The sequence below is a fragment of the Tenebrio molitor genome, chromosome 5 (assembly GCF_963966145.1).
Source record: "Tenebrio molitor chromosome 5, icTenMoli1.1, whole genome shotgun sequence".
NCBI classification, from domain to species: domain Eukaryota; kingdom Metazoa; phylum Arthropoda; class Insecta; order Coleoptera; family Tenebrionidae; genus Tenebrio; species Tenebrio molitor.
Genome location: NC_091050.1, coordinates 7289380 through 7316155, shown reverse-complemented (window position 1 = coordinate 7316155; position 26776 = coordinate 7289380). Strand labels below are relative to the sequence as shown.

At 36.8% G+C, this 26776-nt stretch overlaps 4 protein-coding genes across 6 annotated transcripts; 2 read left to right on the top strand and 2 right to left on the bottom strand.

The window, feature by feature from the left end:
• Positions 1 to 52: 52 nt before the first annotated feature.
• LOC138131751 (uncharacterized) lies at positions 53 to 16193 on the bottom strand. 3 transcript variants are annotated; one of them, XM_069048938.1, is made up of 17 exons: positions 15919 to 16186; positions 9287 to 9538; positions 7614 to 7821; positions 7278 to 7561; positions 7021 to 7225; positions 6746 to 6970; positions 6531 to 6695; positions 6001 to 6155; positions 5487 to 5947; positions 5088 to 5438; positions 4857 to 5038; positions 4375 to 4805; positions 3391 to 4320; positions 3202 to 3338; positions 1492 to 3146; positions 1121 to 1436; positions 53 to 1071 (listed from the first exon to the last, which is right to left on the bottom strand). In XM_069048938.1, the coding sequence occupies exons 2-17, from the start codon at positions 9529 to 9531 to the stop codon at positions 914 to 916; spliced, it is 6108 nt and encodes a 2035-aa protein (XP_068905039.1). In that variant the 5' UTR covers positions 9532 to 9538; positions 15919 to 16186; the 3' UTR covers positions 53 to 913. The 3 variants fall into 3 exon arrangements, with proteins under 3 accessions (XP_068905039.1, XP_068905040.1, XP_068905041.1); XM_069048939.1 differs by lacking the exon at positions 15919 to 16186 and adding an exon at positions 12232 to 12388; XM_069048940.1 differs by lacking the exons at positions 53 to 1071; positions 1121 to 1436; positions 1492 to 3146; positions 3202 to 3338 and having other exon boundaries at positions 3575 to 3811; positions 3864 to 4320; positions 15919 to 16193.
• A 1704-nt stretch (positions 16194 to 17897) lies between these two features.
• Positions 17898 to 20397, top strand: LOC138130951 (all trans-polyprenyl-diphosphate synthase PDSS2-like). Its single transcript, XM_069047676.1, has 3 exons — positions 17898 to 18447; positions 18835 to 19373; positions 19430 to 20397. Exons 1-3 carry the CDS (start codon positions 18152 to 18154, stop codon positions 19846 to 19848), a joined length of 1254 nt encoding a protein of 417 aa, XP_068903777.1. The 5' UTR covers positions 17898 to 18151; the 3' UTR covers positions 19849 to 20397.
• Positions 20398 to 20626: 229 nt separating this feature from the next.
• Positions 20627 to 22044, top strand: LOC138130886 (all trans-polyprenyl-diphosphate synthase PDSS2-like). Its single transcript, XM_069047581.1, has 3 exons — positions 20627 to 20944; positions 20997 to 21109; positions 21163 to 22044. The coding sequence occupies exons 1-3, from the start codon at positions 20685 to 20687 to the stop codon at positions 21978 to 21980; spliced, it is 1191 nt and encodes a 396-aa protein (XP_068903682.1). The 5' UTR covers positions 20627 to 20684; the 3' UTR covers positions 21981 to 22044.
• RpL24-like (ribosomal protein L24-like) lies at positions 21975 to 22739 on the bottom strand. Its single transcript, XM_069047582.1, has 2 exons — positions 22556 to 22739; positions 21975 to 22502 (listed from the first exon to the last, which is right to left on the bottom strand). Exons 1-2 carry the CDS (start codon positions 22634 to 22636, stop codon positions 22062 to 22064), a joined length of 522 nt encoding a protein of 173 aa, XP_068903683.1. The 5' UTR covers positions 22637 to 22739; the 3' UTR covers positions 21975 to 22061.
• Between the last annotated feature and the right edge of the window lie 4037 nt (positions 22740 to 26776).

The window sequence follows — 26776 nt, the reverse complement described above, 5'->3', positions numbered from 1 at the left end:
TCCTAACACATCGAAACTATTGCACATAACAATCGTCTACGCAAAAATCAAATTTGCTGTAACAACATCTATTTATTGAATAATATTGACTACATTATCGATTGTTGCCAATCGAACAGAATATATCTATATTTATGTTCTAACAAAAAATATTTATTTAGCAAAAATACAGTCTTAAAACAGACAAAAGAATTTTATAGAATTCATATAAAGAACCGTTCACAAGGTTGGTTTGTAATTTATAAAAATAAAAGAAAAACGTACAAACAAATTCCTAATCAGGTGTAGTACAAATTACACAAATGAATTGTGAATAGGTACGCATTTGACAACATTTTAGACATGAAACAAATTTGTGTAAAAAAACAAGAATAAAAAAACAGTACACGTGAATGTAGTAATACTTTTTTACTGTGAATATTTTTCAGTGCTAACAATTTGGCCAATGGTTTTTATCAATCTAGTGTTTTTAAATTCAATCTTCGCTGCATTTCTCTTCCTAAAACTATTTCATCACATTTTAATTATGTTATTGTCATTTAAACTAAGGCTATCATAAAGGTGCTAGATATTGGAAACTAATTAAAATTTTGCTACCTGTTAATCTACTCATGGTTAAGCGAATGAAATTTATTTTTAATTGTTTTATAAACATATTTGAGCTGATTTACCTGATTTAGATTAGATATGTTTAAAACTGTAATCCGTTGAAGTAATGAGGTACCAAGATTTGTGTGTGTGTGTGAGTTACGTAAAAGCAAAAAAACGATATGTTGGTCACAGTACATTAGAATTTCCCACATATTATATAACATTAACACATCAATTGGTAACAATTGCAACAGTAACTTCATTGGCAAAAAATCAAACGCGAAGCGAAAAAAGTGTGACAATTAATCAGCCTCTTGATCATTTAGACGGGACAAGCCACGGCGCTCGAGCTAGGCTGAATAATACCACCAGGACCCGGCAGCACGGTGTGTCCTTGGTTGAGGAATTCGTCCACTTTTCTTGCGGCTTGTCGGCCCTCGGATATGGCCCAAACGACCAACGACTGACCGCGGCGGCAATCTGAAAGCAATTATAAAAACCTGGCAACACTTTTTAACGGTATTATTACCTCCAGCGGCAAAAACGTTCGGCAAATTGGTTTTGTAGTCCTTGGTGTTGAAGTTGGAACGAGGGTCAAGCTTGAGCTCGAGCTGGTCGCCGATGGCGCGTTCCGGACCCAGGAAACCCATGGCGAGCAGGACCAGATCGGCGGGGAAGACTTTTTCAGTTCCCGGTACCTGGTTCATCTGCCATCTGCCGCTGTCATCTTTGGTCCATTCGACGTTGACTGTCTTCACACCGCTAACCTGCCCTTGGCCGTTGTCGGTAAACTCTTGAGTCAGGATGCTGAAGACTCTTGGATCGCCTCCGAAGCGTACTTTGACCTGAGGGCAAAACAAACGTATCTACCGAGTATGAGAAATGGATCGTTCGAAATACCTCCTCGTGTCCGTAGTCTACTCTGAAGATTCTCGGCCACTGGGGCCAGGGATTATCGGGAGTCCTCTTGGGGCTCGGCTCTGGTAGAATCTCGAAAGTGGTGATGGAAGCAGCGCCTTGTCTCAACGAAGTTGCGATGCAGTCGCAGCCGGTGTCACCGCCTCCGATGATTATCACGTTTTTGTCTTTGGCATGAGGGCAGTTATGAGTGGCTCCTAATTGTTTCTTCTGCCAACTTTCTAAGAATTCCATCGCGAAATGGATTCCGTTCAGTTGGCGACCTGGTAGAGGAAGATCTCGCGGCCAGGTGGCTCCAGTACAAAGTACCACAGCATCATATTCCTCGCTCAGTTCTTTAGCGGAAATGTCTTTACCGACATTGACGTTAGTTTTGAATACAACTCCTTCAGCTGCTAAGAGATCGACTCTTCTCTGGACAACAGTTTTGCTCAGCTTCATTGTAGGAATTCCGTACTGCAGTAAACCTCCCACTCGGTCGTTTCTTTCAAAAACTGTGACCGAATGACCGGCTTTGTTCAATTGGTGGGCACAAGCCAGTCCTGAAGGACCTGATCCCACGACAGCAACTTGCTTTCCAGTTCTGACCTGGGGTATTTGTGGAGTGATCCAGCCGTTTTCGAATGCGTGGTCAATAATGGCACACTCTATATTTTTAATGGTAACACTGGGTTCAGAGATGCCCAGAACGCAAGCGCCTTCGCACGGCGCTGGACAAACTCTTCCGGTAAACTCTGGAAAGTTGTTGGTCTGAAGGAGCTGATTGAGAGCTTGTCTCCACTGATTCTGGAAGATGAGGTAATTCCACTTTGGAATGATGTTGCCCAAGGGACAACCATGCGAGTTGGACTGACAGAAAGGTACACCACAGTCCATGCAACGAGCAGCTTGAACCCTCAAACCTTTGCGAACATGACCGAAGTTGTAAATTTCATCCCAGTCCTTCATTCTCTTTTCGGCCGGTCTGTACATTCCAGTTTCTCTGGGGTACTTCATGAATCCCCGGACTTTATCCAGTTTCTTTTGCTCGATGGCCAAGTCAGCAACAGAATCCTCGATGTCTTTAATTTTGGGCTCGTGATTCTGCTGCACGTTGTTAACAACAGCCTGTTCGATAGCTTTCTGTTTGAGAGCGCGTTGGTACTCGTACGGGAACACCTTCACGAACTCTTTTCTGCGCTCCTCGAATTCGTTAATGAGTTGGTCGGCGACCAAGCTTCCAGTTAGTTCCTTGAATTCGTGCAAAAGAGTCTTGATCAGTTCCACGTCGTCTTTGTCTTCGAGTTTGCACAGTTCGACGAGTTCTGGGTTGCATTTAGTGGAGAATTTACCGTCGATGTCCCAGACGTACGCGATGCCGCCGGACATTCCAGCAGCGAAGTTTCTTCCAGTTAGACCCAAAATTAGAACGACACCACCCGTCATGTATTCGCAACCGTGGTCTCCTACACCTTCTACGACCGCGATGGCACCAGAATTGCGCACAGCGAAACGCTCTGACGCTATTCCACGCATGTAGGCGCGACCAGAGGTTGCCCCGTACAAGCAGACGTTGCCCACGATCACGTTCAAGTGAGATTCGAAGGAAGAAGTTTTGGGAGGGTATATTACAACCACACCACCCGACAGACCTTTGCCTGCAAAACGAAGAACGTTGGAATTGTTGTTGCTGCATTGGGGAAAAAAACGTACCGACATAGTCGTTGCAGTCTCCTTCTAGAGTTACGGTGATGCCTTTGACTAAAAATGCGCAGAAGCTTTGACCCGCAGAACCTGTTAGTCTAATGTTAATGTGTTGGTCGTCGGGTAAGCCTTGTTCGTCGTATTTGCTAAAAGGAGAAGAATGAATTGTGGAAAATTCGCACCGAATCAGATTTTTACCAAGAAATGTGGTAGCTCAAAGTTGAAGTGAAAGCTCGACATTCGTTGGTGATTTTCATCTCGATGTCGATGCTCTTCTCGGTGCCGTCAAGTATGCCTTTCGACTTCTCGATCAGGAGATTGTCTAGTCTGTTTTCCAGCTGGAAGTCTTGCACTTCCGAGCCGCCCTTGATGTTAACCCCTGGACGCATGTGTAGAGCATTTTGCAGAATCAAGTTGAGATTGAGCATTTTAGCTTTAGCTGAGCCGCTTTCGTTGACCGTTAAGAGGTCGGTGCGACCGACAAGTTCTTGGTAAGTGCGAACTCCCAGTTTCGCCATCAGCTGCCTGACTTCCTCAGCCAACATGAACATGTAATTGATGACGTGTTCCGGTTGTCCTGTGAACTTCTTTCGTAAAATGGGGTCTTGGGTGGCGATACCTACTGGGCAAGTGTTTAGATGACATTTTCGCATCATAGTACAACCCATTACGATTAGAGGCGCAGTGCTGAAACCGATCTCATCTGCTCCCAACAAAGCTGCGATGACCACATCAAAACCTGTTCGAATTTGGCCATCGGCTTGGAGCACGATTCTGGATCGTAAATTATTCAAAACCAAGACTTGGTGAGTTTCGGCAATGCCGAGCTCCCACGGTAAACCTGCGTTTTTAATGCCGGTCCAAGAACTGGCACCGGTACCGCCGTCGTGACCGGAAACTACAATGTGTTCCGCCTTGCCTTTGGCAACACCAGAAGCCACAACCCCTACCCCCACTTCTGAAACTAGCTTCACTGAAATTCGGGCTTTCGGGTTTGCGCATTTCAGATCGTAAATGAGCTCAGCAAGATCTTCAATCGAGTAGATGTCGTGATGCGGAGGCGGCGATATTAATCCCACTCCCGCCACTGAATGTCTAGTTTTGGCAATATCTGTCGACACTTTGTAACTGAAAATATACGTTAGCTAACCAGTTCAGTCTATTCACTCCATCTACATTTACCCAGGAAGCTCTCCACCTTCACCCGGTTTGGCACCTTGCGCCATCTTGATTTGGAGATCATCAGCATGTGCCAAATACGACGAAGTGACACCAAATCGACCAGAAGCCACTTGCTTAATGGAAGATCGTTTCTGTGGATCCAGATAACGTTCCGGATCTTCACCACCTTCACCGGTGTTACTTTTACCGCCTACTTTGTTCATGGCGATTGCTAGAGTTTGATGCGCTTCCAGACTGATGGAACCGAAACTCATGGCGCCTGTTGCAAATCTCTTCACGATTTCTGACGCCGGTTCAATTTCCTCAAGCGGGAGGGGTTGATCTAAAGTTCGCAACTCGAAGCGGCCTCGCAACATACAATTCCTAACAGATTCCATCGTAGATTCTTTGAATTTGTCGTAAGCGGATTGATTCTTGTTGATGGCGGACTCCTAGAAATCACGTTGTCGTGAACTGAATCAAAGAATTTTGTTGCAATGTACCTGCAGAGCCGCAATACTTGCAGGTTCGTTAAGATGCTTCTCGCCTCCAGCTCTCCAATGATAAATTCCGGTGTCGCGTAATATCAGTGCGTCTGGAGCCACGCAATATGCGTTTCGGTGTCTCTCGAACGATTCTTGAGCGAGGGTCTCCAAAGTGACGCCTCCAATACGAGACGGTGTTCCTAGAGGGGCATTTTACAACAAGAACATCGACTTTAATCTTGTCTTTACCTTTGAAACATTTGTCAATAACGTCATCCGCCAGACCGACTGCTTCGAAAATCTGTGCACCTTTGTACGACTGCAAAGTTGAAATTCCCATTTTTGCCATCACCTTGTTGATGCCAGTTTGCATAGCTTGGGCATAGTTCTGGAAAATTGCCTCATCTGTAAGCGAAGTGTCAAGTATTCCCTGATCTCGCAGACTTGACGCCAATTCGAGAGCTAGGTACGGACAGATGGCGTCTGCCCCGTAGCCAAGAAGAACGCAAATGTGGTGCACTTCTCTCGCTTCGGCGCTCTCCACAATTAAAGCGACTTTCTTTCGGGAACGCATTTCGATCATGTGGTGATGAACCGCACCTGAAGCGTCACATTAACCCCCAATTCTTCAAAGAACAATGGTCTTACCTAGCGACAACAAACTGCTGACTGGGACACGATCGGTTCCTATATTTCTATCTGATAAAATTATGATTTCATGGCTTTCGCTGGCCACGTGAGCTTCCTCGCAGATGCTTTGCAATTTTGACAAATATCCTGAAACTCCGCTTTCAGCAGGGAAGGTTATGTCAATAACGTGTGCGCTCCAGTTCCTGTGAGTTGTCTGCTTTAAGACATCCAAATCAGCAATGGATATCACCGGTTGCTTTAACCACAAACGGTGGACTTGCTTCGGATCTGGCTTCAAGATGTTCGCTTCAGGTCCAATTGGACATTGCAAAGACATAACAACTTTTTCTCTAAATGGGTCTATCGGAGGATTTGTGACTTGAGCAAAGAGTTGTTTGAAATACTCGTAGAGAAGGGGAGCAAAAGTTGAAAGACACGCCAGGGGGACATCATTGCCCATACTACCCAATGCTTCTTTCCTAAAATGTTACGCGTTAAAGACACGAAAAGGATTATCAACTGAAGCATTCACTTGTTGTTAATCATTGGTATGAGTAACATGTGGACTGTTTCAGTGGAATATCCGTACAGAGATAATCTCTTGTCCCCAAGTCCACTAGGTTCATATTTCGGCTTGGCAGGGCGATTCGCCTCCAGATGAGCTTTCCTTAGTTCTTCCATTGTAATCTAAATTAAATAAAAATTAGTGTACGAATGGACAGGTACGGAACGGGAATAGTGAGCACAAACGGTGGAATTAATTTCTACGGTTGCATTAGTACGCTGAAATCAACTACGAACTTGTGTCAAGGTTTGCGTTAGTTACAAAAGAACAGAAAAATAAATTACAACTGACTAGAAACCACTGGGCAAAACTTAAATTGGAAGCTTTAAAAACTAAGAATCAAGACCCATAACCACTCCACTCACCATCTGTAGATCGCCAAACATGCAAAAACAAATTATGATTAATATCAAAGATTTTCATTGGTTTCTAATAGAAAATTATTGGGTAAATCCGCATCGTTTGTGATGACCAACGAGACTTCTCTTTGAAATTACCTGTTCTTTCAGCCATTCGGAGTGGGGCCTAGATCTAGCAATGCGCTGTTTCAATTCCACATCTTGGATGACGCACTTTTCTCGAGTGTCGACGAGCAACATCCTTCCAGGTTTGAGACGACTTTTCAGGATGACTTGCGACGGATCCACTTCGTAGACGCCAACCTAGACACGTTCTGTGAGCAACAATTGTAACTTTTCTTTTGGGCGGTTACCTCGCTGGCCATGATCATCATGTTGTCCTTGGTCATGTAAACGCGCGCGGGACGTAGACCGTTTCTGTCGAGGATGGCACCGATGAAGCGGCCGTCGGTGAAGGAGATCAAAGCGGGGCCATCCCACGGTTCCATGATGCAAGAGGCCCAATGGTAGTAATCGCGCTTTTCTTCCGACATGGTTGGGTCGTTGTGCCAGGCTTCCGGTACCATGATCATCACGGCCTACAAATTTCAAAATAAATTCTGTGGTGGACTCGGCGTCTAATTTGTACCTCCGGCAACTTGCGGTTGCCTGCGTGAACCAGGAATTCCAGGACGCAGTCAGCTGAACCGCTGTCCGACAAATTGGGTTCCACGACGGGGTACAAGCTCTTGAGGGTCTCGCCGTAGTCGTCGTTGTACATCACACCTTCTCTGGCTTTCATCAAGTTAACGTTTCCGCGCAAGGTATTAATCTCGCCATTGTGAGCCAGCATTCTAAATCAAACATAGACGTCAAAACAGACAAGCGACGGGAAATCGATGTTACCTGAGTGGATGAGCTCTTTCCCAGCTGGGGAAAGTGTTTGTTGAGAATCTGGTATGAACCAGAGCCAAGTAGGTGTCGTAGAGTGGGTCGGCAAGGTCCGGGAAGTAAGCCCACAGCTGATCGGACGTCAATTGGCCCTTGTAAACGACAGTTCTTTGGCTCAATGAACAAATATAGAATCTCTTTCCGGCGGAAGGAATGGTGTGGCTGGCACGCTTACGCAAGATGAAAAAACGTCTGTCCAACTCCTCATCGGGCACATCGCCCTTCACAATCACAAAAACCTGGTCAAATTGACAAATTATTACAGAAAAAATGATGTCTCGTTTAATTTACTTGTCTCATAAAAGGTTCGGTATTTTTTGCCACTGTGCCTATGGAGGAATTGTCGGTTGGTACGGTACGCCAAGCCAACACGGACATATCCAGTTCCTCTGCCAAGGCCGCGAACTTCGACTCGGACTCTTGGTGGTTAAGTTTATCCACGAAGAAGATACCAGTTGCATATTTGCCGAACGGAGGCAACTCGATGTTTTGCTCATCTCTGCAAATCAAATTAAAATAACAAGTTGTTTCCTTTGCTTGTTAAATAATCTTGATTATTATGCAAGCATTGTAAACTCAAGGATGCTGTCAGTACATTCCATAAAACCGAGATCTTGAGGCTTTTTGTACATCTCACTTGCGTGTAAAACCAATGACTTGGAAATAAACGAATTAATTAAGAATCGCTGTTTCTTGTAATAATAAACTGAAACGCAGTACTTTTTATGGTTGCACTCCGCTTCACTTGATATTCACGTGCTTATAGATGTAGTAAAACAATTTATAATAATATTATTAAAGTCTTATCAATTTCGTGTTTCAAGGACATCTGCATTAGTAAAACTATTTGTTATTACTCAATGTATTACGTGAAAATATCAAAATAAATATTTTTAAACACTTCATGTAATTGAGTCGTAGATGATTAATTCAATTATGTAGATTAAAGTTTTGTGTTTGTTTGGCGGGTCGTGATAATAAATACATATTACTCTGTCTACAACTTATTTTTTGTTAAATAACAGACGGACTTTAATTTGGTGTCATCGGTTACAAATAAAAATAAATCAAAACCATAACATTCAAATTGTTGTCTCGACACTGTTTTGAATAACACGTAATTGTCTTTCAATTCGTCAAAGCAAATTTTCGCAGACGCTTCTCAAGTAGGTATATCTTGTTCTCTCAAAGCACTGGATTTGTTAAAATTTTCACAGAAAATGTCAGGTTATTTATAGCGAACTATTTTTGTGGGTTGAAAATCTTCAATATTTTATTAATGTCATTAGAAATGTTACGACGAGTAAGTTCCTTATTTGATCAACAATGCAAAAATATAAATTTACATGGATTTATAAATATTTATAACAGTTCAGAAATGTCAAACAGTTAAGATAACTACACAATAGATCAGTAATGTTAATTATGATTTTTAGTGGTATGTACAATAAAAATACGCAGGATTTACAATTAGTCGGAAATACTGATCGATTTTTGCTTGCGTGTTTAAAACCCAGGAGTATCTGGTACAAAGTTGAAGGTTCTCTTTCGAATAAAAAAGTGTACTTATTACTGCATCAAAATTTGATTTGAACATTTTTTTTTATTTCCGAAAGCGTCACGCACGTCCATTACCGCGACAAGAAAAACGGAGAATTGGATTTTTTGTAGCGTATAAATGGTCTTCTCGCTTTGCCAGAGCCATAAATGAAACTCTTAAATTGCATATTCCATTGAGCTCAGGGCGTTTTCAATTCGACAACTAGGTTAAAATTGTGTGATTGAAAGCATTGGATTTTTTTATTTGTTGGGAGCCCTAAATGAAATTACAAAAAATGAATTATGTCGGTTGTGAGGTCCCACGTGTGATAGGAAAGGATGTTTTGTACGAATTGTTTGTTGGCGTCGCAGTGCTCTGCGAAGGTGTTTGTTGCTATTGGTACATTTACAACAGAAATGTCTACCTAAGCTTGACGGAATAGAATTCATGTGGAATGGCAGTAAGGACTCCGGCGCCGTCTCCGGTGTCATTGTCACAGGCACAGGCGCCACGATGGTTCATAGAAATGGCAAGACGTTGGGCATCGCGAACTATCTTATGGGAACGACGACCATCTATGGCAACTATGAAACCGACACCACAAGCTTCCTTTTCAAACTGAGGGTCGTACAAGCCCTGTTTTGGCGGACCTTGCCACGCTTCAGCCATTTAACCACTGCAACAAAAAAACACATACATATTCCAGGCGGTTTATTTTCAACTTAAGGTACTTATAAATTATCGACTTTATCATAGTTTATGTGTTTATGGCTTTGCAAGTTGTGTAAATTTTTATGACACTATCGTAAATTAGAGGTGTAATGGAGTGTGCATGCACGGGCAAATTCCATTTTGGCAGTCCGACAGAGGGTGCAGCCATAAACAATTAATTAATTTCAAAATAAATATTAGTCCACTAATGTGTGCGCTAGCGGTTCCAAAGAGACAAAAGTACGGTGCGATCAATTAAAAATAAATCGAGTCGGCGTGTTACCTATGGCAACCCATGCTATAGCATAGGCTCCAAAGCAAACTCGATTTATTTTTTAAATGATCGCTCGGTATATCGTTCTCGTTCGGCTAAAACAAGATTTCCTACTTTCAAATTTCAGTTTTTTGCACTTTCAGAATGTAAAAGTTGCGCAAAATCGAATCAAAATCATTTAAACGCCATTCTGTCGAATAAACTGAAGTACCACCTGTAAACTATCTGTTTAAATAATGATTTAAAATTTTATCTGAACATTTAAACGATGAAAATCAAACTTACTCTTGACGAAAATATTAGATTAATTAGGATTCACGTGACAGCCATCACATCGCTTTTACGTGATGTTATCTACAAATTAGCTTCAAAATCTTTTAACTCCGTGATCGCATCTAATGCGAATCATATCATACTCTGCTGCTTTATATAAAGACAACGATTAACGTCAGATGTTTGATTTTAGGCGAATAAATTTATGAGCTTGAACGACGTTTAAATAAATATCGACGGTTCAAAACAGTTCAACAATTCAATAAAAACCAGAAAACTACAATGAAATTGATTGGTCCAAATATACTTACTTATATAACATTTATTAATAGCGATTGTGAAACATTTTAAAAAGTGACGTACGTATGTTGTTCTAATAATCAGGCGGATGAAATATTTTATAATTTTTGGACTGCTCTCAAAATGTGTTTAAAACCTTGTGAAACCTATTCTTATCATAAGAAGAGTAATACATTCTCAAAAAACAAAATTGTCTAATGTGCACAAATTTACCGTAATTCCTTACAAGTGCAAGATATGTACTTAAAGCTAATGACATTTGCAAACAGGGACATGATAATTTACGACGCTGTTCTCGTTAGCTTAGTTTAATGTGCAATGCACTATATGGATCTAAAGTGATTATATCATAAAGTCTGAGCTTTCATGAACCTGAAAAATCGTAAATAACCAACACAATTATTACAAGATGGTGTAAATTATTGTGTACGTTTAAAAAAAGTCACCTACGTTTACGTTAATTCTTTCCACGAGCATTGAAATTAAGCACTGAGTGCTAATGACAGTGTAACTGATAAGAAAACGAAAAATCAAGCAACACCTTCTCGAACTAGTTTGTATTGGTTATGACGAAGAGTTGTGGTAAGAAAAAAAACTATTTGAAACGGTAATTTGTATCGTTGATGTAAAATAAATTTGATACATCTAACCGCAGACATTTTTAAATGCAGATGGCGACGTAAAAGAGAAAAATATTATTTTACTGCGTAAAAATTCATTTTTATTGATTTGCAAAAGACCGCAAGAAAACTTTGTTAAAGATCTATTAAAATGTTTGTGTTAAAAATGATTATACTAAATTATATAGCGCTGTCTTGTCGCTTCTGCGTGTCTAAAGTTATTTTTAGTTCCGTTTTAAATATAATAATTTTCTAAAAGATTTTGCGAAACTGGGTCGTGTTTGCTAAAAGAATATTTGGAGTGATGTGAACGACAATATTGTATGAAAATCTCCTGGTCATCTATCATCGCAAAACTGTCATAAAAATATTATCAGTAATAAGTGTTCTAACGCACCAAATACGAGATAATACTGGTAAAAGCGCAATATTTACGGAATCGCAGTCTGATTAAATTTCATTGATGATTGTTAAAGCTTCACAAATAGACCAAAACTAATCAACGCTGAAATTCGACACTTTTCATTTCGGAATTTTGTATTTGGCAACTGTCACCTCTTTGAACGAAACTCACCCTCGTGAGCGTCGATTTATATAAACAATTCGTCAGTGAACGACCAACTAAAAATATTTCCAAAGGTTCAACGCACATGTGCCAGTTTATAAATTTGCATGAACCTTGAATGAGATCTGAGAGTTTCAGATTGAGATTGAAAGAATTCATTTTGAAAAAGATATTACGATTGTGTAATCAATAAGTGATTTTCAGAACCACTTATTATATCAGATTTTATCGGTTCGAACTTTAAGCTTTAGTTTGGAAGAATCGATCATGTCTGGCTTTATTTGTTTACAATATTTGGCGCGACTCCAGCACCAGACATAATTTTTCCTTTTCCGGTTTGAATTTAAAATTTAAATAAATAAAATAGTTGGCATCAGATTCGGGAAACATGTTAAGATTAAGTAGATGATTTACTATGAGTAAGTAAAACTACAAAAATTGCGACAGTGGCGATAAGCACATTTAAAATCATATGTGCGGAATAGGTGTAATTATTTGCAAAGTGATAATCTTAACTTTAAATCTATTGAAAAGTGTATCGATTGCTTCTCTCAAAATTATTTCAATACGGCTTGTTAAAAGCGTGACGCTCCAGGTTGAACCCAGGAAATAAAAAATTACTTTACCAGTATCGTTGTCTTGTTAGGAGATAACTAGTAGTATGTAGTAGTAACTAACAAACCATTACGCGATTCAAACAAGCGACTTTAGCAGTTTATATCGCAAACCTTTAATTTATACTAAGCAATATCGCTGTAGTATTTTCAGGCTCCCCACCAAATTTTTAGAGATAAAGTATTACATATTTAGAAATCAAAACTTATCTGCATCGAAAATTATGTCAATGTTGCTACTACAACATTATGCAATTGCCTCCGCCCTGGTCTAGACTGTTTGTGTCGATGTTTATGAATAAATCAGTTGACCAATTTGTTTACTCTTCCAATTAAATGTCCACAAAATGATTTCAATCTGAACATGAGTGCAAATTTGAACCAATTATATTTCGCTTGCCCTTGAAGGCGATTATTACTCGTGTTTATTGCTATAGCGAAGTTTATACTAGTAGTACTTTGACTGAATGGAAAACATATGTATGAACACTTCTTTAAACAGAAGTAATAATAAGTATGTAGTTACAAACGTTTTAGGTAGAAAAAACATACAAAACTGTATTTCTTAATTTTTATATTGTTTAGTAGAAAATAACGCTTGTGTCGGTAAAAATTTAACGAGCAGTGCATCTACAAAAGCAAATGCTATAAAAGCTGCAACTGCTTCCGACTTGATTTACAAGTTAGTAGCAATAAATTATCGGAGATTCATGCATCTTGTTTATTTTTGTGATATATTGGATTTTTAAATTTATACAGAGTGGGATTTTTTAATTCCAATGTGAAAACATTTTATGATAATTGACGTCAAATAAAACGTGATTATACAAAATACTATCAAAAGCATGAGTCTACTGAGTGATGCTTCTTTACGCGGAATTTTTTTTTAAACGCCGAAATTCGTCAATTGCCAACTTGTGATCGATAACAATCTTACACAACAATAACAATAAAGCCGACACACGCTGTAGATGCATGCAGATAGGGGAAAACTTATTAAGCACGTGATGATAAAAATTATTGCGGAAAGACGTGGACGAGGGAATCGCATTCGCAGGGGGGCAGATTAAAGTACAAAAAGGCGTCACAGTCAGGGGTTAGCTGATTATCCCTTGTTTATCTAAGATTAATTCTAGGTCAGCGTTGATTAGAGAAACTATGACGCGTCGGTTTTTATTTGATGCCACCAACAATTAATTAGTGTCAAGATACAAGTCCCATTTTTAGAAGCTTTAGTGACATTCGTCGATCGCAAAATATCGCCTTACAACAAACAAACAAGGATGTCTTAAAACACCATTGTGTTCAGACAGGAAATCGACCAATGGTGGGTTTGGAGGGGTGCAGTGTCAAGCATTTAGCAGGATTATTCAGTAACATGGGGATAAAAGTCCTTGAACTTATGACTGCAAGTGGGCTTGTACTAAATGTGGTGCTTCACAACTCTGTCCCAAAACAACGCGAACAAATACGACTGGCTTTACATGCTTCACGTTATTGGAAAATTGCCTCCTGAAGCCGGGACAAGATTTCATTTTAGAAAGATGTTATGAAAGTTTTGATCTTTGTTTTCAAATTTTTGGCAATGTGACAGAAATGTTCAGTGATAAACTGTAGTAATAGTCAGCATAAGAAAGTAGATTTAAATATAGTAGAAGATGATACTTAAAATAGGACTAGTGCAGCTGTCCACAAATACCTAAAATAACGTCACAATCGCGACCGAAACAACAAACTTTTGCAAAACAATGTCTGTGACGTGCCAGAGCGTTAGTTGACTCAAAACGTGTAATTAATATAATGTAACTTAAGACATTTCGTTGGGAAACGTATAATTTAAGTTGACACTTTACTCTGGTTGGGTTATTTACGAAATGATCGATGTTATATAACGGAAACCTGTTGTAATTATCATGAAAGGACGCATTATGCCTAGCAGATATGCCATGCAGATTAATTTTATCTTTATTTGGTTTGCTGTATGAATGTACCCGATAAGCAAACTTTCCGAAGAACCACCCTAAGCGCGGTAGAGTTCCTAAGTAACTTTACTGATAGATAATTACTATCTAAAAACGACACGAATATTCTCCTCTTTCACACAATAAAATGAAATATTAACGAGTTGGTGCATATTTTCTAAATCTTTCCTGAATCATGACTATTTTTTTTCTTTTTGTTTGATTTATAATCTATAATTGCACTCTATCGCAATGCTAACACGCAATTGATTTGTTATTTGGCCGTTAATTACCAAAGCCTTATAACGTCCATACGTACAAAAATCAAACATCAATTAAAACAATTAAAATTTTTATTTTTAACGTTCCTGAACGTGTTTCCTTGAATCAAAATGTAAGCATTAGTCATAAAATTCTATTGGTTGCTAGTGAGAATAATCGTTGCGGCTAAATACATATTTTTGCTTTATAGTCATTGTTACAAAATTATCAGCAATAAAATAAATAATGATGAAGTGAAAATGTTAAATTAATTAATATCCAGTGTTTATCTCTGGAATATATTAAAAAAGTGATTAAACGGTTTTTTGATTATACGATATTTTTATAAACCGTATCGATAAACTCAAATGCGATGCATCAGGCCGACAATTATTTATTTCTATATTAACACGCTGCCAAAATTTGTAGGTACTATTTCAGTATCTACGGGTTTTGAAGAAATTAGAATAAGATAACAGAAGTGTTACATATTTTATGCATACTGCACTCGATGACTCGGCAATGTACCTACTGGCAACGTGTTTAAATTGCATAGCAGTACGTGGCAATTGTGACGTTTTTTCGTTTAATTTCAATTAGAAGTCACGAATTACGGCTATCTAAAAAATAAATTTAAAAAACCCAACAACCAGCTTCTTCTTTGGTCAACAACTGAGCTATTACACCTGTTAAAGAATTTAATAGCAGTAATTGAATTTCAAATAAGGTCATATTCTCAATTACCCAATAACGTCACATGTTACAAGTGGCACATACTCACTTTAAAAAGTTGTACTCCTATTTGTTTTTGACTGTGGATTGACAAAAGCCTTGAGTGTATCATTAATGTTAATTTAGTTACTTGTGATAAAAGAAATATATTAACACACCTATTAGACTGAAGACTACGTGCTCACGTACACGCTTAGAATAATATTTAGGTTCAGATGTGACACAAAATATTAAACAGAATCATTATATGTAATTAAATTCAAAAAAGAATGGGATGATACAAGAAGGTTTCCTTCATTAATGAAGCAGTAAGTGTGCATAAATTGCGTCCAGTTAATGCATAAGTATGCATTGTTAACATTTGGTTGGCAATTATTCTTGTGAATTTAATTGCAACAATATTGTTTCTTAACATTGATAACATGACCCGTACAAACGGAAATAACAAAACGCCGCTATAAAAGAAAATGATCCCTCCACTGCCACTATTGATTTTTCGAGGCTTGCGCAATTTTTCCTTCGCATATAAACTCATTGAATTAGTTAAAATTGGTATAGTACGAACACGGATCTGCACTTAAATTAACACAAAAACAGAGATATGTATTTATAGAAAAATATAGTGCATAAGGTTACACAACTGACATATAGGTACATTAGCAGAATGATTCTTGCCACCGTAATTGTAAAAAAAAAACAACTGTACGGTGGAAGAACAAATCATACTTGTAAAAAAAATCCTCACCTAGACAAGTTGTGGTTGTCCGTATATTCTTTTTTGTAGAACTTTTTCCTTATCTGTGTGCTACTTTCAATGTTTCTTATGAGGGGGACGTGACGTGAACAGACAAATATTTTTTTGGAAATTCCAGAGGAAATTTCAGAAAAGCAGTATGTTAAGAGTTTTTTTGGTTCGTATGAAAAACACCACAGCAAAAATAACGCAGCACTAGCGCATTACCTTAGCATCCAACACGAAGTAAAGCAGAAACACCAGAAACGCATCTAAACTTGCCGGCTGATGTTGGCGCATGCTTCACTGTGAATTGTATAATTTTGAGAGACGTTGTCAAATCATTTATCCAAGCAATGTGCTCCTTGTGGCGGAGTACTTAGGGGTGATTTTTGTTTAAGGAATTGAGTAAAGCAGGGAATGACAAAATGCAATCTGCAGGCACGTAAAGCAAGATTTACTTGAAAAAAGGAGCAGTCTGTGCGAGTAATTATTTATAACTACGAGACCTGGTAGGTGTATGGCTAGATAATTTAACGAGAACGCTTAACAAAAGAATGTAAAAATAATTTGCATTCCTGTACACATTTATAAAGTTGTTGATTTGGTTTATAAGGAAACAATTGGAATTGATTTTTCAATTATAATGGCGATATTTAATACGTCTAAACATTTAAAAAAATATTGCATTAGAAATTTAGATAATTTGTCCTTATATAGGCAACCCACAATTAACTACAGAACTAAAACTATACAGCCATAGGGGCGTATTCTGTAATTTTTAAAGGGGCGTTAAGATTTTAGCGCCCTTTAAAATTTAAAATTTCTAGTTCTAGGTTGATCATTGCTATGATAACTTAATTTAACTGCCTTTAAAATTTAGGGGAGCAGTTACAGAATACGCTCTTGAGTTAAAAAACAGCTCAGTCGTATAAAACAGAAACTAAAGAATAATTTGAAAATTTTTTGTGGTAAATTTAATGTGTAGTACACTCTCATTGTATGCACATTTTTTTAGGATTCTATGATAACCCTGCTAGGAGGTATTAATTAAAACAAGACGTCAAAAAATTTTTTTGTGTAATTTTTTACCTTTTTATATTCATTCAGTTAAGAAAATATTTTCTTTTAATAACGTTAGTAAATTTGTTTTGGTGAAAATTAAACAGATTTGCTCAAAACAATCCCTAATTTTCAAGAATTATTTTAGCAATGTGGCTCATTTATTTCAAACAAAAGACAACAGGATCACTACTTGACTCTGTTTATGAATAAAAACGACTTATAGAATAATTCTTCAACTAAAAAGGTACAAATTTGTACAATTTTTTTGTCGTCTTGTTTTAATTAATACCTCCTAACAGGGTTTTCACAGAATCCTAAAAAAACGTGCATTCAATGAGAGGACACCACACATTAAATTTACCACAAACAATTTTCAAATTATTCTTTAGTTTCTGTTTTATACGACTGACCTGTTTTAGCTGACTCATGCTGTATATGAGAAAAGTTTATACATTTAGAATTAATAGTAATTAGTAGGTAGTAGACATGTATTTATAATATATCTACAATTTTCTAAAATAAAATCTTATTCTACTTTGTTCACATGATTTGTTAAAATTTAATGTATGATTTTTAAAGTTGTAACTTTGAAATTGCAGTAAATATAATAAAATAAAATATATTTAGTTTATTTAGTATATCGATTATGCAAAGTATTTCAGTGTATTAGAATAAAATTGATATTGTGAAATAATTGTAAAACATATGTATGCAACCAATTTTACTACAAGTTGATAATTCCTAACAAAAATTTGAATTTAATTTTTGACGATTTTGCTTAAAATGCATAAACATTATGAACAGAAATATGTCTTTACGTACGTGACATACTAAAATGTTTGCGATAGTTTTGTTCTAGTGTGTTCTTGTGCTGGTATGATGTGTATTGTTTAAACAATTATGTATTGCATAGGTTATATTTATGGTAAATCACTAAATCATTGAATGGATGTAATGATAAGGCATTGTTATTTTCAGAGGTGGTGTTTTCTTGTCTACTCAAATCAAGAATTTTTTTGTTGAGAGGGATGAAGAATGAGGTCACTCCAAATTAAGGTCAACTTTCACTGGATACATATGAAGGAAAACCTCTAATGGGAAAGTGGGTTCAGATTGTCAATTCAGACAGTGCCTGCACTCCAAATAGTACAATTGTCAACAGTTCATCTTTCCTACAGACATGTCTTTGTCAAAATTAAGTTCAATTATAGTGCGAAGAAAGTACATTCCTGCTGCAACAACTGCATTTAATTTTGGAAGCATGAAGTATTTTAACACTAACAATATTTTGTGTGCAAAGTTAGCTCAGGAGAAAAAACCAGACTGGAACAGAGCTGTAAGTGAGGCAGAGAAAATTGTTGGATATCCAACATCATTTTTGAGTTTGAGATGGTTGTTGAGTGATGAAATTGCTAATGTGGCACTGCATTTGAGGAAATTAGTTGGATCAAACCATCCCTTGTTGAAAACTGCCAAGTAAGTTCTTAAGATGGTGCCAAAATGAAAATTGATGGTAGACATTTATCACAGTGTATAAACAAAATATTTTTTTGCAAAGCTGTACTATTTAGGTACATAAATTTGTCAAAAAATATAAGCAAGCACATGTGGTGGTGAGGCATTTTGTAAATATTTTATACAGCAATTACTTGTAATAATATACTTATAGAAAACTGTTTTTATAACTCTAAAAATAGGTCAACATTTATCTAATATAAATTTTAGATCATTGCAAAAATATGTAATTTTAAATTTCACATTTTTTGGTAGTATCGTAATAAATGCCAAATGAAATTACGTTAATTAGACCCGATATTTTATGACCGCATATTTTTTCTGCATTGATAATGTTCTCGCTTGCAGAAATTTGCTGTACAATGGCAAAAACAACATGCAAGCGTGGGGCCTTATCGTCCTTCTTGTTTCAAAAGCAGCTGGACATTCTGCTGACATTCCCGACCTTGAACAAGATAAAGCTGCTGGGGTGCTCCACAGCCAGAGAGCACTAGCTGAAGTGACTGAGATGATCAGAACTAGTCACTTAGTCCACAAAGGTTTGGTAAATCTTCAGCCTTCATCGGCCGACGCTTCAGGCGACATGATGTTTGGCAACAAAATCGCACTTTTAAGTGGAGACTACCTTCTCAGCAACAGTTGCGCAGAGTTGGCCAACTTGAGAAATCAAGACTTGGTAGAACTGATGAGTTCCGCCGTACGTGACTTGGCCGAAGCAGAATTTGTTGGTCCTAGGGACAAACAAAACAATCCTCTTCCAGCAAGACCCCGCTCGGATATAGTCGAGTACAAACAGTTCACTGATAAAACTCTCGAACCTTTAGTTGTTAGTGAAGCTTTGGGCAATGCCAGAGCTGAGTGGACCTTGAGACATGTCTTGAATGCAGGTAGATATCATAGTAGTGCGACATTTGAGAACCATTGTAAATCTTTTGTCTTGCAGGAAGTTTGCTAGGTAAATCCTGCCAAGGCACTTTGAAGCTAGCTGGTCACCCAATAGAACTTCAAGAACAAGGATACTTATTTGGAAAACATTTAGCCTTGGCCTGGCAAGCATGCTTGGATCGTGAACCGTTTTTACCAGGGACATCTGGACCGTTCAGCTTAATTTGTGCGCCTCTGATGTTCACTCTGCAACACGATCCTGATCTGTATCAGGAGATCGAAAGAGGACAGGAAACCGTGGACGATGTGGATTACGAGACGATAAGGAAATCGGTATTTGCCGGGCCTGGGTTAGAATTGACTAAAAAATTACAGAAAGAGCATTCAACTGCTGCTCTGGAGGTTTTAAATCAGTTACCGACATCGGATGCCCGGACAGCGCTAGCTAACATTATAGCTGCCATGCAAGACTTGTAAATGAAATTTTTAGTTCGCATAAATCGTCCATATATGCCGCATCATACAGCGTGCTGTAGAACTGGCTTATTAATTTGCTGGCACTGTGTGAAATTCTTTGTAGGTAGCATATGCATTTAAAATAACATGTTACATCTACAATACCTATAATGCGTGATAAAAAGTGGGTCCAAATGGAGATGTAGCTAGGAGTAATATCAAAAACGCCCTATTTTTTTTAAGTATATTTTTTATCAGGTTATGCAATTACATATGTATAAAATGGTTTACAATTTTATGCATTTAAAATCTTTAATACATATACGTTTTTGTAAAGAAATGGTCTGTGATAACCAAATGTTAACAGTTTTTTTTACCCATAATAGTGTTAATTTGCTGGTAGGAATAAATGGAAGCGATTGTGATCAATTAATGTTCAGCTTATTTGATTACAATCTATTATTTTTACTAGAACTTGTATTTAAGTCATTTGGTGTTGGTTTTGTACTAATTTTTTAGAAACATATATTTTATAAATCTTTACGTAATTATAAACAAAAATTAATACTATGTTGTTTAATTAGTCTTACGTTTTTACTTTTTAAAGGATATATGAACAGGAGTAGGTAGCTACTAGCTATTTGCCTCTGTTGTTTATCAACAATTCCATGTCCTACTGTTGGCTACGCAATGTTGTTAAAGTTCGGAATTTATAAGAATAATTGTGATGTCATTACCACGCGCTTTTAGAGACGTTTTTCTTGTTTTATATTTCTCACGATAAAGTAGTTATGTGTCATTATTACATAACAGTTAGTGCATGAAGCAAATATACACTTAGGAAAGATAGGTTAAGGATGCATTTCCAAAGAGGTTTGCAACAGTTTATTCTGAATACTCATTTGAGAGCAATTTCAAACACAAGTGCGTGTTGCATTTATCCAAAACTAGAAGAAAAATCGAAATGGAATTATGTGGTAAAAGAAGCGGAAAGAGTTGTGGGATATCCAACATCTTTTTTGAGTTTGCGGTGGATTTTAAACGACGAAATTGCAAATGTAGCAACGCATGTGAGGAAATTAATAGGAACAAGTCACCCCCTTTTGAAGATAGCAAAGTGAGTCTGTCTAGTTTGAATAATTTCTACCACTGTTAATATAAAATTCTAGAAATTTGATTTTAAGAGATGAACAACTGACCTGGGGTCTTATTGTTCTTTTAATGTCAAAAGTAGCCGGATTAAACTCTAATTTTTCAGAACTTGAATGTGATAGAACTGCTGGTATTTTGCCTTTGCACATTCAAGAGTAGTAAGTAACTTATTGTTTGTTGTAGATATTCTTCATAGCCAAAGAATTATTGCTGAAGTTACTGAAATGATTAGAACTAGTCATTTAATTCACAAAGGCTTGATTAACATTGATACAGATGATGAAGACTCATCAGACTTAAATTTTGGGAATAAATTGGCCTTGTTATGTGGAGATTACTTACTAAGTACAAGTTTTCATGAAGTTGCTCGTTTGAAAAACTTCCATGTGCAAGAAATAATTTCATCAACATTAAGAGATTTGGCAGAATCTGAATTTCTTGGTTTGAGAGATAAACAGAATCAAACAGTTCCTTCCAAACCTCTTCCTGTACAAAAACATATTACTATTCCAGTAGACTTAGGTGTGGAGCCTTTTGAACTGAAACATATTTTAGGAAATATGAAAGCAGAATGGACTTTGAGAAATATTTTAGGAGGTGCAAGTTTACTAGGGAAGTGTTGTCAGTGTAGTCTAATTTTGGCAAATCATGAATCTCACATTCAACAATTAGGATACAATTTTGGTCAAAGTTTAGCACTGGCCTGGCAGGCATCTTTGGATAAAGATATTTGTAAACAAAAGACATTCAGCCTAGTTTCAGCGCCAGTGATGTTGCACCTGGAACATGACCCTGGATTTTACTCAGAAATTGAAAGAGTGTTGTCAAGTAAAAGGGATATTGATTATGATTTTATAAGAAAAGGTGTGGAAGATGGACCTGCCTTAGAAAAAACAATTAAATTACAAGATGAATTCTCACAAACAGCTTTAGATGTATTGGAAAACTTTTCAGATAGTGAATCGAAAACTGCTCTAGTCAACATAATTAAGTCATTATGAAATACAAATTTTGTACTTATATTTTGCAAGATTTAAACAGCAATATAAAACTCCAATTTATAAATGACATTTATTTTAACTTTATAAAGTAACTTCACCACAGTCTTCAATAACTCCTTCCATTTCCTCTTCATTTTCTTCCACCTTCTCTTCATTGGCTTCTCTTTCTTTTCTTTCTTTAAGGCCTGCAGCTGGTGATTTAATAAGTGACAAATCCCTTTGTACTTCTTTAACATCTCTTTCTTGCTCCAGTTCTCTTCCTTTTCGCAATCTTTGCATTATGTGTGTGGCTTGTCTCTTCTGTTTTATCTGTTCAACCTTCTTCATTGCTTCAACTGCCTTATTCCACACTTCTCTGTTGTATTTCAGTGGAGTATGTCTTCTTTTCTCAAATTCAAATGAAGGGTCAATTGCTAATTCTTTCCCCACTGTCTTCCTGTAAGCTTTAGTCCACTTGACTTTGCGTGGATTCTTCTTCTTTTTAAAAGCTGCGTGGCATTTTGATCGACAAAATTTGAAAATCTAACAACATATAACCTCAAAAACGAATACAATTTTGTATTGATATGCCGTACCTTACAATCGTTCCTCACAAATTGTATACCGTGTCCCGGAAATATTCTCGACGAGCAGAAATAACACGTTTCAATACGCATTTTGAATTATTCACTTATTAAATATTCTTGTACTATTTACCCTATTCTTCACGTGTTAACTTTATCGATCATTTTTTAAAAGAGAAATTTTGACAGTTGACAGTTTTGACACAATGACACCACGGGTTGAATACAATCTATGGTTGACACAGAACAACTCTATGGAACAACTTGACAAGTGCTGCCATCTGTCTATGTGATTTTATTGATCAGGCGCTAAATCCAAATAAACTCTGGGATTGTGGGAATCGTGGTGGGAATTATTATGGCAATACGTATTGAGTATTGAAAATTGAAATTGATATTATAAAACAATGCTATTGCCAAAGTGATATTATAAAATAATGATAAAACCTCGTGAATACGAGAACTGGAGGTGTTTCCAACCCTCAACTGTCTCAAAAATATAAAGCATGTTTCATATTTGTTTCAAATTAATCTGTATTCAGCAAATAGGTATCTATTTACAAAAGAGAATGTGGTAGTTAAAGATGTATTTTGGATTTCGTTGATAAATGAATCAGTGTTATGAAAGGTGTAAGAGGACCAATAGTCAGTTTAGTAAGCTTTTTGGACAATATGAGTTGATCCAACAACCCCGTTTAGTGGGAAAACAACGCTATAGAGAAAATCCTCTCGTAAATTATTACATGGGCGTGTTATCGGATTTTTGTATTTATACCATTTTTAGACCGCTTTATAGCCATCCTCAACGAAAAGTTCACTTATCATCGCCAATTGTTTGCAGGATTTTCAGATTTAAAATTAATGTCTTTAATGCATAAATAATTTGTTATGTAGTTTATTATGCATGCAATGTTCATTATAATTATGTTAAATATATTCAGAGGTCAAAAAGTTACTCTAATACCTGTACCTACCATTGTTTTTTTTATTTCATATTAGATTTCTCACAAAAAATCTTGTAAAGTTTCGACTTGAATATTAGCAAAGCAAAGTTTTTATTTCAACAACACGGTTTTATATCAAGTTAACAAAAGTATCACATCTGGTCTGAACTAAAGTTTCAGGCACTTCGACGCAAGCTGCTGTTGAAAACAACATAATAACTTAAAAATTCTGCATAACACTATTAAGGGCAAAGTTTTCATTCAACTAAATGTAAGTGATACACAACATGGCGAATGCAAAGTACATAATAATTAAATTTTATGAGAGGTGTTCCAGAATTCGGTTCATACATAATAATCAATCGAGATTGCTCTTAAAAACGCCCATCAAGTGTTAGTTGTTTACTTAAATCTACCAGAAATCTGTACATTTCGAAACAGAGGACTATAAAGCGGTTAATTTTGTAAGTACTACGTGAAACCCTTTCTTAAACAACACTAAAACAGCTATAAAGAATGATAAGTTACCCTGGGAAGTATAAAATTGCCATGTTTTGCAAATAAGTCACAGAGCATTTTCAGCAAGACCACGTACCACATTATCATCCGATTTTTATTCGATTTACAAACGAGTTCACTGCTTTATTGCCCTAATTACCATTTCATCCCCTTTTTGCTTACACTTCCTTGTGATGTTTATTAAGGAAATTTCTAATTGATTTTTGGCTTGGATGGCATTATTTCGAGAATAATTGATCAAAGAACGCATAAAAGGTATAAATAGGTAGGTAAGTGGTACCAATTAAGTAGATTGCGTGTGAGGTTATTAAAGGGAGATTTTAAACTGAGAGTACGGACAAGGAGCTTTAAATATGATATAGTAGTTAGGAAGTTAGGAGAGGTGTACATAATATACAGTGTGAACATAAAGTTTGAAACAAAATTAATTATAGGATTATGTGACGTTTTTAGGAAAATCGCTCGCACAGGTCGATTTTATTTAGAAAGATGCCATCATATGACGTGCAGCTTGTTTAAATGACGTAATTGGTTTTTGCGCAATGACGTCATCACCATTTTTTAAAAATGACAACCGCCACTTTTTTCTTCTTTTCCTGATAGACCTTCCTACTACCTAAATGATGAATGAAAAAATTGGTACCTTACATAACAGTTTTTTTGAGAAAATGACAAATTTTACTTCAGAAATTTAATTTAATTTTTAATGTAATATATTTTTTCCTATGGGGTTATTTAAAACCCGGGTTTATTTTAATAGGCCAAACAATGTAGAAGGTAGAGAATTCGCGCTGAAATGGAACAAATAAACCCTGACATTATTGAGCGCACTGTACTTACTTACAAAGTTGTCGGTGAGTGTCAAATCGTTGGCAATGGACAATTTCCACAATTGCATTAAATTTTATTGCTAACCTTATATGATTGTTTGTTTTTGTTTGAGATCAATTAAAACTTTAACATTAAAAATTAAATTAAATTTTTGAAGTAAAATTTGTCATTTTCTTAAAAAAATTGTTATGTAAGGTACCAAATGTTTTCATTCATCGTTTAGGTCAGGTCAGTAGGGAGGTCTATCAGAAAGAGAAGAAAAAAGTGGGGGTTGTCATTTAAAAAAATTGGTGATGACGTTATTGCTCAAAAACTAATAACGTAATTTAAACAAATTGTGCGTCACAGGATAGCATTTTTCAAAATAAAATCGACGTGTCCGAGCGATTTTCTTAAAAACATCACATAACGTCATTATGAATTTTGTTTCAAACTTTATATTGACTGTTTTAGCATCAAAAAATCAATACAAAAATCAATAAAATTAGAAATATTTTTAGCATTTTTACTTAATTTAAGAGGATATTATATGTATTTACAGTTATACAGTTAGATAAGATATACCGGGTGTTATGAAAGTCCACGTAATAAAGGACACTTCATATGTAATTCTAAAGACCACTCAAATGGGGATATTTTGATATCAATCGACGCGTCTTAAAATGACGAATATTTGATATCATTGCGCCAAATGTGTAACTCGATTAATAAAGCGACAAAATCGATAAAACTTGAAATATTTTCCAACTGATTTCTGTCAGAACACTTCATAAAACTGTCATTTGTAGTTTATGGGGGATTACGGATTCGGCTATTCCCTTTTAAAGGCATTGTACTGGTTCAGTGTCATCTTTGCAATTATACATCCTACTCTGAACCCTCTTAAGAAGTCAGTTGCCCCAAACTAACCTGAAAAGGGTATCTACCGCTCTCTTTCACACTCATACAAAGTAAATGGAAGTTTTTGATTTTCAATTATAGATTGCGGCTTTATTTATAGAGTTAGCGTTTTGGCGCAATGGTATCAAATATTTGTCATTTCAAGACGCGTCGATTGATATCGTAATATCCCCATTTGAGTGGTTTTTAGAATTACATATAAAGTGTGCGTTCTCCTTTAACCACTGTTACCATCGGCCCTTTGAAGCAGTCGAACTGTCGAATCCATCTAGCGGGCCGATGTCGCTTCCACGACGGTGCGACTCAGGAATGAGCCGGTTGGGTCCCGTCTCGAGAGATGCACGTCGTTTTGAAGAGGTGCATCGTCTTTTTGTCTAGCTCGCTTTTACGGAGCCGCAGATTTTTTTTGTAGAGGGAGAGGAGAGGAGTTAACGATTCGTACACCTTCGAAGCGTGAACGAAACTGGAAAAGTCTCAGCTGGCGTCGACTATTTATGGGAAAGTTGGGAGCAGGCGCGGCGCGAACGAGCCCTCTCATTGGTCGGCCAATGAGAGAGCCGAGTACCCAGAACAAAGCGGGACGCGAGCGTCGCCCGGTGTCACCACCAATAGGACTCGTTAAAATAAATATTTAAATATTTTGTTATGCCATTGCACATTGACAAAGAAATGTCAACTCTATCCTATCCACACAGTTGCCACATAAATACAAATGATAAAATTATTGCTTGTTTGGTTGATTTTTGTACATATTTTTTAAACGCAACAAGAGGCAATTAAGATCAATAATTCTTCATTATTCTCATTAAATCTGCAGTTTTCTAAGGAGATTTTTAAATGTTTAAAAAGTACTTATTTTGGTCGAAAAATTGCACAAATTTTGCCTCAAAACTCAAAGCTAGAACGCACACCTTTCCTAACAACTACACTGATACCTTAACTAACTTATCAAATTTATTGTGTTCACGATAGCGTTCCGGTTTTAAGTTGAAATATCTGCGCCCCTCAGGTCATCGATATCAAATTTGGGTCTCCAATT

What these genes read in the sequence shown, in the direction of transcription:
- LOC138131751 (XM_069048938.1), bottom strand. Translation starts at nt 9,531, where the DNA reads ATGGCTGAAGCGTGGCAAGGTCCGCCAAAACAGGGCTTGTACGACCCT. An exon ending in CAGCAGTTTGTTGTCGCTAG is followed by an intron (nt 5,439 to 5,486) that starts GTAAGACCATTG and finishes GTGACGCTTCAG; the next exon opens with GTGCGGTTCATCACCACATG. An exon ending in GAAGGTGGAGAGCTTCCTGG is followed by an intron (nt 4,321 to 4,374) that starts GTAAATGTAGAT and finishes GTATATTTTCAG; the next exon opens with TTACAAAGTGTCGACAGATA.
- LOC138130886 (XM_069047581.1), top strand. Translation starts at nt 20,685, where the DNA reads ATGCATTTCCAAAGAGGTTTGCAACAGTTTATTCTGAATACTCATTTG. An exon ending in CCCCTTTTGAAGATAGCAAA is followed by an intron (nt 20,945 to 20,996) that starts GTGAGTCTGTCT and finishes ATAAAATTCTAG; the next exon opens with AAATTTGATTTTAAGAGATG. An exon ending in TGAATGTGATAGAACTGCTG is followed by an intron (nt 21,110 to 21,162) that starts GTATTTTGCCTT and finishes TGTTTGTTGTAG; the next exon opens with ATATTCTTCATAGCCAAAGA.
- LOC138130951 (XM_069047676.1), top strand. Translation starts at nt 18,152, where the DNA reads ATGTCTTTGTCAAAATTAAGTTCAATTATAGTGCGAAGAAAGTACATT. An exon ending in CCCTTGTTGAAAACTGCCAA is followed by an intron (nt 18,448 to 18,834) that starts GTAAGTTCTTAA and finishes TCTCGCTTGCAG; the next exon opens with AAATTTGCTGTACAATGGCA. An exon ending in GAGACATGTCTTGAATGCAG is followed by an intron (nt 19,374 to 19,429) that starts GTAGATATCATA and finishes TTTGTCTTGCAG; the next exon opens with GAAGTTTGCTAGGTAAATCC.
- RpL24-like (XM_069047582.1), bottom strand. Translation starts at nt 22,636, where the DNA reads ATGCGTATTGAAACGTGTTATTTCTGCTCGTCGAGAATATTTCCGGGA. An exon ending in TTGTGAGGAACGATTGTAAG is followed by an intron (nt 22,503 to 22,555) that starts GTACGGCATATC and finishes ATATGTTGTTAG; the next exon opens with ATTTTCAAATTTTGTCGATC.